The sequence below is a fragment of the Hipposideros armiger genome, unplaced genomic scaffold (assembly GCF_001890085.2).
Source record: "Hipposideros armiger isolate ML-2016 unplaced genomic scaffold, ASM189008v1 scaffold_121, whole genome shotgun sequence".
NCBI classification, from domain to species: Eukaryota; Metazoa; Chordata; class Mammalia; order Chiroptera; family Hipposideridae; genus Hipposideros; species Hipposideros armiger.
In genome coordinates, this window is record NW_017731471.1 from 765,616 (window position 1) to 777,417 (window position 11,802).

General features: G+C 32.9%; 1 protein-coding gene across 1 annotated transcript in view; it reads right to left on the minus strand.

Moving 5' to 3' along the window:
- Positions 1-1,702: 1,702 nt before the first annotated feature.
- Positions 1,703-11,802, minus strand: part of MAGT1 (magnesium transporter 1) — a 61,060-nt gene continuing 50,960 nt past the window's right edge. Inside the window, exons 8-10 of the mRNA XM_019648142.1 lie at positions 7,890-7,964; positions 5,085-5,175; positions 1,703-3,801 (exon numbers count right to left, since the gene is read on the minus strand). Coding sequence (XP_019503687.1) covers positions 3,786-3,801; positions 5,085-5,175; positions 7,890-7,964 — 182 coding nt within the window. The 3' untranslated portion in view covers positions 1,703-3,785. The remainder of the gene's footprint in view (positions 3,802-5,084; positions 5,176-7,889; positions 7,965-11,802) is intronic.

The following is an 11,802-nucleotide window of genomic DNA, read 5'->3' on the forward strand; positions in this document are numbered from 1 at the left end:
TTTTTTGAGAAATTGCCATACTACTTTCCATAGCAGCTATACCATTTTACATTCCCACCATGCAACAGTACACAAGGGTTCCAATTTCTCTATATCCTTTCCTACACTTATTTCCTGTTTTGTTTTTGTTTTTGATAGCCATCCTAATGGGTATGAGGTGGTATCTCTTTGTGGTTTTTATTTGCATTTCTCTTATGACTGACTGGCATTTGTATTTTTTCCCCTAATTACACCCAGGAAAAGTTGAGAACAGAGTGAAAGGAATGTACAGACACAAAATTCTTAAGAGTAATCTCAAGGCTATTGTTCCTGCCTCCCTTATGAATAAAAACCTTTCTGTCTCCCCACCTAAATTCCATTTCTGCAGATTAAAGGGAGTCTTCCAGAAACTCTTCATTTCTTCTGAAGCCTGTGACAACCCCTCTGGGTTCATGCCTCTCTCATTAGGACCCTTCTCCCAGCAATCTAGATGCCAGGAAGCAATAACGGTAGATTAACTGTGGTTTCTACATCTCCAGGGAGTAATTTGTATCTCCAAGTGAAACTTAATCCATAGGGAATTTGGAGTAAAATGGGAAACCAGTAGGGCATGTTCTTGGAATAACTTTCAGTAAATTGCTTCACCTCTCTAGAGCAGGTTTTCTTTAGCAGTCAGAATGAAGGAGCTGATTAAATGATATTAAGGTCCCCTTGGCTTAACTTTCTGTTAGCTTACTATTACAGTTGTTGATTTGGGCAGAGCCCATTTAAATCAAGATCTGATACTAACATATTGTTTCTGAGGGTATCCTTTCTAAAAGATTTCAATGCATATTTTAAAATAATCTGCAGCTATAAGGGCCTCCACAGGCAGCTCACAGCTTCCTCAGAAATCTGACTACAAAACTTATCCTACATTTCACTTAACACCAAACCTGAATATCACAAGTGACATCTATTCAAAATTTAAATACATCTTTAATATTTTGCATCATAGGACAGTAGTGGCTGGAAGGAACACTGAGATTATTTAGTCCATAGCACTCACATTAGAATAAAGAAATAGGTCCAGAGAGTTCAAGTGACTTACCTATGGTCACATACCTAGACAGAAACAGAATAAGGATTAAAAGCTATTTAAAAGCCAGACTCTTTACTTCCTGTCCAGTGTTTGCAAATGTACTGTTGTTCAATCTCATATAACTTGATTATCTGTCTGGGTAACTGTTTCAAATCAAGTATCTAGTACGAAAAGGGAATTACCTAGTCACAGTGTTTACTGACTGGGACAAATGCTAGATCAATCATTGAAAACAGCCATTCATCTACTTATCTTGACTGTTTTGGTTTTTTTTTTTTAGCTGAGCCATCCTGCCACCTGTTGGCAGCTCAGCAGCAGCTCAGCTCAGGCCAGGATTCAAACCACTGTTGCTCAGAGCTCGCACTCTTGAGCGAACTCTTAACCAATTGAGCCACTTGGCTAGCCCCAGTCTTGGCTGTTTTGTCTAACCTAATGGGTGACAGCATCAATGAAAGATGATGTATAATGCTGGAAGAATATATCTCGATCTAGAAATACTTAAGGAAACTGCCCTATCAAATTCACTGTCATTAGGACAATAGGAAATTTAACTATAATTTCAAAATGGAATATCCAAATATTACAATTCTAGTCTAGTGTTTTAAATTCACCCCTTTTTAGTTGTTAATCAAAAACTCAGAATTTAGATTGTAAAAGTTTATTGATATGGTCAAAAAGCAAAGAGCCAGACATTTGGTTATCTTTACCACTACAATGTATCATTTTGAATAGTATTTTAAAAATGCATAACAAAAAATATTTAAACCATTACTAGAAAAGTAAATTAAGAATCTACTTAAGGCACTTCCGATGAAAGCTAATTTCAGATTTTCCACAAAGGTAACATTATTTATTCTAAGTGTAGTAAATATGATTTTTACAGAGTTTAGCCAGAATGCAACTTTTCTTCTTACAGAATAATGTGCTCTTAAGGGAGACAAAACAAATGCAAAAAAACTGTAATTCTTTCAATGCTCATGGCAAATTATCTGGAGCTATACAGATTACATGGCAGTAGTATTCCTTTTGTCAGTATACAAATCAGGGCATCTTCATACAAGTCTAATAAGAATCACAGCATGAATTTATTTGGCCTGAGACAAGTACAAGAACAGCAGATTAGGAATCCATAATCACACAATTTACAGGGGAGTAATTAACAAAAAGTGGCTTCACTAAATGAGTAAAACGTCACCCATCCCCTTACCTGCCCATCTACTAACAAAAAACAAACCAAAAAAATCCACTTTTATAAAACATTTCTTCTTAGACAATTATATCCATCTCTTTCTGCAAGCCTCTATTATATAAGACTTCTAGATCACATGGAAGAGTTATTAGATAGCAAATAGTAGCTGGCCAGTCCCAGTATTATTTGAATTCAATAATTCTAAGATTTAATTTATTTTCACAATCACAATTCTCACATTTCTATAATAGTGGCATTTCAGGATACTCTTCATAACTATAGGGGCGGTTACAGGTAGATCTAATGTTAACCATCAACTTTCATTCTTCACAGAAATTTGGTTAGCATATATGGTTATTTCCACTGACAGAAAGAAAGACAAGACTCAAAGCCTATTCAAATGTTTACTTTGATTCTCCACTTGAAGTGAGAGAATGAAGGCATTTAAAAATAACAGCAAAAACAGAACAGCTTTCAAGAAACATTTACTTTCTATTCACAGGCAACAGCTCAGGATTTCATGATTTTCTTTTCCCAATCTTAGGAAGTCATTTTCCTAAACACAAGGGTTATTTGTAACTGTAATACAGAAATCAACTTAACCAGATGAGCCTATTTTTTTTCTCTGAGGTACAAATGAAATAAGTTACAATCTCTAATTTTCAGAAACATTTTAGACCATTTTTAAGTTACAATGATTTTAGCACTAAGATACATTTTCATTATAGAGTGGCCTGACTTAAATAAAAGTAGGGAGACAGAATGAACCTAAAATATTTCCAAATACAAGGCAGTTACCACCATGCTCGTGCAGAAATCACGTATTTAGAGATACTTTTTAGTGTCTTCAGCCACCAAGAAGTATAGCTAACACTTTATTTCAGTAGGAAAGATGGAGGAGGTGGATTGGCTAGTCTTCTTTTCTAAAAGGTAGACATATACTCTGAAAAATGGTGTTCCATTTTCATAAGATCACATATTATGATTTCTCTGCCCAAAAGAAAAGATGTGCAAAGAATACACATCCATGCCAAAAAGGAAAAGTTAAGAATGGATTCCTGATGCAGTTATGTGTTAACAGGTACATACAGGAACTCCTGGTCAGGACTTTCTGACCCCCACCTTTGGAAAAGATAATGAACTAAAGCAGTTTTGAATCTTGTCCTAATTAAAATAAAGTAGTAGTTTTTAAATTTTTATAATATATTTAATACTACTAAATTAAATGTTCCATATAGTTCACTACGAAGGGAAGGTAAAGAGGAGAATTGTATCCAAATACTTCATGATTTTGACAGGAAATTGCTGTTAAGGCACTACACATCTTCTTTGGTTAAATGATTAACTATTTAAATCACTTGAAAAAAAGAGGTAATACAAAATACACAAATTGCGTTCTTCTTTTCACACACACGCGCGCGTGTGTGCGCGCACGCGCACACACACACACACACACACACACACACACACACACACACACCATTTTCATTTTTCAATTTCTATTACTCCAGTGTCTACGTATCTCTGGGATCCTTTTTAGCTCATCAGAAAGCTGAAACAAAAAGATATACCAATCAGTCTCTGAAAGAAAAGGAGGCTTTACTTCCAATAAATATCTTGATTTTAATGGACCAAAGAATGTTTGGGTGCATTTACAATAAACTTTGAGTATCAATAACAAAAAATGAGAAACTCCAAGTGACTGAGGTAGGCTTAGGAGAAAAGGAAATAGACATAACTTCAAGTTAAAATATCTCCTGAAGACAGACACCAATTAAAAATTGAATTAACCATGGTGATCAAGAAACAGAAGTCCCAGCAAAATTACCCTTGTATCCCAGTTAGTATTCTACAGAGACAATATTTTAAAATATACCTACACAGAAGAATAAAAGTATAAAGTTGGAAGATTATAAGTCAATAATTAAAGTTCTAGAAGGTTTTGGTCTTAAATTAAATAAATTTGCAAGAAAAAAATGCAAAAGAAGCTTAATTTATGCTGTTCATTGATCAAAAGGCATCTAGGAATGTCACAATATAATGAGTTAATCAGGGAGCTCAAAATTATCTACTAAAATTTGTGTTAAAAATAATATGTAGAATGAATTTGTGTTTCAAAAATATCACTTAATATAGTTTACCTGTAGTGTTCATTATTCTTTATACAACAGGACAATGTTGTATTAAAAGAATAGGAATTATAGTAGCTGGTGCTCAGATTATAAAACCAACTCACAACATCCCCTATTATGTAGATACATTTCTCTTGGCTATTAACAGAGTAAAATCAAGAGCTTATAAGCAGGAAAGTAATTTCCTCTCTGAGCCTTAGAGATCTCTATGAACATTTTAAGCCAATTAGACACCTTAAACACTCTTTCTTATGGTCTCCACAAACTGGATTTTAATCAAATGTTCTGTTTATGCCATCTAAAGAGCCTTGAAAAGCAGAGGTGAGAAGCTTTAAAAAACATTTAAAAAATAATTTCCTCCTCAAGAGGAGGTAGAGTATGCAGACAAGGAACTGTGTGAGTAGATATAGTACAAAATGTTCTAACTATTATGTGTTTTAGAGATTTCTAGATTAAATTAGGTGACGTCAGAATAACGTTGAAAGATGTTCTTGAGAAATGAAATACTATTGTCCATTATATCATAATTATCTTAAACTAATTTTAATATGCAACATGCCTAAATTAAATTAAAGCCTATCTCTTTGCTTTAGAAACTGGAATACTCCAGAGGTAAAGCAAAAAACGGAAACATTATAAAGCAACATCAACTCTAATCATTGTAAATACAGGTAATCACTATATAAATGAAAAACAATCATACCTATATGGATATCCATGATATTTAGATCTGAAAATAGACAGCATCCAACTGAAGAATAATACAACGAGTCCAATACCAGCCACACACATTACTGCAGAAAAACAAAAGGAAAGTAAAATGAGCATGTTATGCATAATAAATGACTAGGGCACAAATTTTAGTCTACACTTCTGAGAAAAACTAGGGCTATAACTTACTGGTAAATTTCAACTTTCCAATAATTTTCATCCCCATTCTTACATCTTCAGGAGTCTGGCTTCCCCCTTTAATTTGTTCCATTACGATAGAATATAGTAGCTTCATTTACATAGTTGTGCAATTTAATTGTATGAAATAATGAATTCCTTTAAAGCCATGACAGTCAAGAATTTAGTGTTAGAAAGCTTTACTACCGACAAGAAAATCACTCATTAAACTTCTTTTATACCCTTAAAAGTGGCCTTATTGTATTACTGATAAATATTGACTTAAGATATCTGATAACATCATTGTGACAGCCTCACTTGAAAGTACTTCATTCATACACAGGTAACTTCACTCCTTATATGAGGAACTAATTCAACATGGGATTCCTCATTTGAATGTGAAGGAAAAAAAACCTGATTCCTAGCCCTAAATTCATAGCTCTCTCCATTAATCTCATACACTGTGGTTTAGCAGTTAATGACCTTAACTGTAGATACTGACCCTACAATGCTCAAGTATGATTCCCATAACCTGAGACTCTTTGAGTCCCTGGACTAAGACTGGCTAAGAAGCATAAAGGCAAGGATGTGGGAAAGCGTGTGTACTAGAGCAATGGAAGCTCTAGGGAAATATACTTATTGGTAAATACTAAAAACAAATTTCAATTTTTTTATATTTAGGGAACAATTCTTTTCCACTTTTTAATTTTCACACATTACGGGCTAAAATATAAACATTAAACATACCGTATTTCCCCATGTATAAGACGCACCCATTTTAGACAAATTTGGGGTCTAAAATATGGGTGCGTCTTACACAGAGGTTGTAGATTTTTTTACTTGCACTTCCTGCTTTTTTCGAATTTCGCTTTTTTATGATGAATAAAACTTGAGTTCAATAACTTTATGTAATACATTTTTTTTTCAAATTTCAGGCCCCCAAATTAAGGTGAATCTTATACATGGGGAAATACGGTATTTTCTTCTGAGTATTAATCCGTCCTTATTGTAGAAAAGTATTTTTTTCTAATTAAATGCACATATACATGTACATATACAGTATCACTTTGTATATGTTTGTATTCTACTTTTCTTCACATATCTAAAGTACTTAGGGCAGTTCCTGGTACAGAGTGTTAAATAAATGTTTATGTTTATGTTTATGATTATTTCATTTGGTTAGAATCTTAGATCAAATTGTGATTATTTTAATATGTTGCCAAAATGTTTTACAATTTAAATTCATGCCAGCAGTGTAGTACCCAGATGACCTTTTCCTAATAATGAACACTGAAATAGACAATTTTTTAAAAGTCAGGTAATTAAAGTAAGTATATTGACAAAATAAAAATTTATACATTAGTTGTTTTTCTAATATGTAAAAATTCATTTTAATTCAGCAAAAGAAGTCTCTCTCAGTTTGAAACCCAATGTCATCATCTTTTTTCTAGAAGAAAAAGTAAACAGACTATATTTAGCTAGGTTAATTTTTATGACATTTAACATTTTAATCATAAAAGGAAAGCTGACAGATTTCACATTAGTATGAAATTACATTGTTAGCATCTCTTTGCAACAAATACCGATGTTTGAATATTCTAATACATAAAAAGTCCATGTAAACCAATAGGAAAAGGACTAAGACTAACAGATAAATGGCAAAAGACAAAAAGAAACTTACAGAAGGAAAAGGCACAAACAGCTAATAAACATTTAGGAACCAAAGAAGTAGAAAATAACATAACATTTCCCCCTTATCTGATTAGACGACCACACACACACACACACACACACACACACACACACACACTTTTAATGAGGTTATCTAATGCTGATAAAGTTACAGTGAAACAAGCATTCATAAATATCACTAGTAAAAATCTAAATTATTATGACATTTGGGGAAAGAATTTGGCATCATCAGTTTAAAACATCAAGAAAGTTGAAAGTACTCATATGCAGGATCACACAGTCATTCTACTTCTAAGAATGTACCTTAAGAAATTAATATGAAATGAGGGTAAAGCTTAATATATCATGATAGTCACTGAATGTATTTATTATTATGAAAAAAAGACTAAGTGCTTATAATCACAGTGGTAAGTAAATTACAATATAGAATATAAATTTAAAATTATGTAGAGGAAAACACTTATTAGGGAATTATTTAACTCCAGTTAAAAAGGGAGAGTACAAGATTCAAAATTTTATACCAAGATTTTTTTTTCTTTTTTAGCTGAGCCATCCTGCCACCTGTTGGCAGCTCAGTTTGGGCGGGACTCGAACTGCTGTTGCTCAGAGCTCGCATTGAGTGAGCTCTTAACCAGCTGAGCCACTCGGCCAGCCCAAACAGCAGGCTAAGATATGTTTTATCAATGGAAAGAACTATATTACAATGTTAAAATTATGTTTTTTTAATGGTGGAATAATGGGTAACTCTCCTTCCAAACGTGTCATACTCCTATTTTCCTCCATATTTTCTACAATAAACATATATTCCTTTTATAATAGTAAACAGCTAAAATAACATACTTATAACCCAGGGGAAAGTGATAAAGAGGACATTCTTTTTCTGTATTAAGGGCAGAATTGTTACATTTTGGCATATGATATGACTTACTCTTTCGCTTTCCAATATCCATGTCAGATGTAGCAGCTTCACACAAAAGCACCATCCCCAAGGTAACCCCACCATCTTAGAAGAATTGTTTAAGGAAAATTCACACGAACACAAAAGACATACCACTTTAATATTCTTAGTCTTTCATAAAGAAAATTAGTATGAATATATAAACTTGCAACTTTTAATTACAAAATACTGTAAATAAGTAACCTTGTCTATATAGCATGACAATTATTTACTATAAAGACATAATAAAAATAAGGTTGGAAAATTATTTCATTTGTACAAATGAAAATTGGTATTTTAAATAAATGTGCCACTATAACTTATAGATGAAATTAGTTTTCCTGAAATTGTACTTTGAAATAACCTTCCTGAAGTCTTCCAACTTTTGTTCCAACCTCATACACATTCAAAAATATTAAAAAGATATTCTGAATATTTCAAATATCCTCCCCACAAAAAACACTTGATATATACACCATCTACAGACAACAGCAACTTTTTAATAGCAACTAATTTTTATGTGAAACAACTTCTCAAAAATTCTCCAGAATTTCAACTTTTAAGGTACAAATTATTAAACTACCTATTTTTGTCCTATTCTAATAAAAAAAGAAATCCCACATGCCATGACCTCACTTTTATTTAGCTTAATATAAAAGCTACGTAAATACAAAATAGACTTACTCAAGCAAATAGGTAACACAGGGGATTACTGAATGCGAAAATAAGCAAAATCGAATTTTAAAGTAAACAGAATGTGTTCTATTAGAAGAGATTCACCCTGCAATTTGGTGAATACAAACAGCAGGTAAAAATTCCCAAATTAATTATTCATACACACATGCACATTATATGTTACCACATGTGGGTGTAATTAAAGAAAAAGGGAAACACAGCTGTTCACATAAAGCCCGAAATTATAATTGGCTGTATAATTTGTCTATTCATCGCTTCATTACAATCTTGCACCCTCTCTTCAATAGTCTCTTGTTAAGGAAGATACCCATTCATCATGTTCTTAGTTGCTTAACCATGTCTCTTCTCCAGAGATTATATTTTTCTTACTGAGGTTCTTTATATCTAAGAACATGTAAAGATCGATCATTTCTATAATCTTTAGTTACAGGGTACTCCGATTAATTGTTGAGACTTTTGTTTTTGCAAGTTTATTTTTTATTTTTTTAAAAAAAGATTTTATTGGGGAATTGGGGGAGGGGAACAGCGGTTGCAGAATCGGGGAAGGGGAACAGACAAATTGCTGTTTTTTTGTTCTTGTCTAGTTGTGGAGGATACAAACAATGAAATAAATAATAATTACATACTTGTAATCATGACTAAATGTCACTCTGGAAGAAATGAATAGAAAATAGAGGAGATGGTATTTTATAACATACAAGAACCAGGCTATTAAGAGCTAGTAGAATTAAAGTACATTAATAAGGCTGGCCGAGTGGTGTGTTGGTTAAAGGTTGGCTTGGAAAGCCAGCTCTGAGCAGCAGGGCCCTGGTTTGGATCCCACATTAACGCCAGTGACTCTGTGCCCTCTACAGCTAAGATGGTGAACAACAGCTTGTCCTGGATCTGGGCTGCCATGAGTGGCTGGCGATGGCGTAGGCTGCAGTGGAGCTGAAGTGGGCTCCTGTAAACTACTGTGAGCTGCCAAGAGCTGCCGTGAGCAGCTGTCCAGTGACTAGCGACCGATCTGCCTCACCCAGGAAGAGCATAATGATAATACCAACTTGGTCCAGTGAAGCGATGTCCTCCACAACTAGACTGAAGAACAAAAGGACAGCAACTTGTCTGTTCCCCTTCCCTGATTCCCCAATGCTGTTTCCCTTCCCCAATTCCCCAATAAAATCTTTTTTAAAAAAGTCATTAATATATGATAAAGGCAAACTCATTTGCATAAAATGAAGCATAATTACAAAATTGTGGGAAAATGTTTCAAGTACCTTGATTATTATGGTCCAAGGTAGATTTAAACAATGACCTATAGGGGGGTTGTCACTTTGAGGGGTAAAAAATATAACTATTGCACTGTGTTGTACAGCTGAAACTAATTTTAAAAAATGTTTATTTCACAATAAAAATAAATAAATGAAAATTAAAGAAAAAGGGAAAAAACCAATGAGCAATAATTTCGTTGCCTATTGAATAAGAATTTTACAAAAGTAAGACTACATAATGATGGTTAGGACTTGTCAGGGATATCTGAGCATATAAGTGTTTCAGGCAACAAATCTTTCTCCCCTCTTTTTTTAGCAAAACCATTCTGGAAAACAATTTGGAAAAAACATCAAGAGCAAAAGACAGTTTCATACATTTTTTTCAAATGTTACTTCTGGGAATTTGGAGATATGCCAAACTATTTTTATATCTAAGAAAACATTCTTTGCAATGTTCAACAATAGAATAATTGAATTATGAGTGACATATCCATTATATAAACATTAAGAACAATGACTATTTTTCCTTTTCTTGCTTATATTTTCTTATTTATCTGTAATTCTCATGCACGTCTGTAACTATAAAGGCCATACAATGATACAGAACGTGCTTATAACATATTAAGAAACCAAACTACACGCAAAGTTATGTGTATAACATCAATCCGTAGTTACATAGACAGGCTTTGTCGATGTCTTGGGATAGGTGCTACTTTATTTTTTCAAATTTAAATATATTTAATGTATGATTCAATTTATGCAAAGTTAAAAAATAGGTAAAAGTGATCCATGGTGTTAGCAGTCAAGAGAGTAGTTACCTTTGGGCAGGAAGGTAATGATCAGGAAAGGTGACGAGGTGGGGGATGATCTGGGATGTGAGTAGTTTTATTTTTTCATCTGGGTGCTGGTTACAGTTGTGTTCATTTTGTGAAAATTCATCAAACTGTATACTTATGAATTGTGAACTTTTATGCATAAAGAATACTTCAAATAAAAAAGTTTAAAATATAATTTTAACAGTTGCTTAGATCAGACAACTCATCATATAGTTTGCTTTATTAATCATGCAGTAAACTGAATATTAAAAAATGATAAATATGTGGATACTTTCTAAAATCATAGCTATGACTTAGTAGTAGTTTTATTATATTAATTCTTATCAACATTTTAATCAAAATTCTTATTAAACTTTGAGTTTTTAGTCTTTGGGATTTGCATCCACTAAAAAAAAGGGAGTTTGAAGTCTTCTGAAAAGTTCCCTACCTCTAGCAAAAGTTAAATAGCTTTATTAATTATCTCGCCATCCTACCTAGTACTCAATAGTTAAGGTGCCATCTTGAAATCTGTACACGTCTGTTTGTCCCAGTACTATAAGCTCCTTAGACAAATCATGCATTCAGAGCATTTAGCAAAATAAATGCTCAGAAAATATTACCTTCCCAACCACTACCAAAAATACAAAAATAAAATAGGGGGGAAAACAACACTCTGAAAAAAAAATTCCCATTTTGCATCCTACTAACTAAATTTACAAGAAATTCTATATTCCAACAGGCTTACAATCTGTTCCGAATGTATGTGAAACCTTAAGCTAATGTTTAACCTTTAGGCAGAAGGAAAAAGTAAGAAAATTTCAATTTTTGAAATTTATATAATTATATTTAAAATTTTAAAACAAAGCTAAAAAACCAACAAACTGCAAATCAATTAACATGTTACAATTTTAACTGCCCTATTGTAGCACTGTTCAATTTCAACGTGCAATTAATTGAGACCTCTTCCAGAAACTAAAAATTTTTCAAGTATAATAATTTGTTAATCCACCAATCCATAAATGAACACTTTCAACTTAAATTTTGAAATAAGTCAGACAGAGAAAGACAAATACCATATGATCTCTCTTATATGTGGAATCTAAAAAAAAAATCACACACACACACACACACACACACACACAC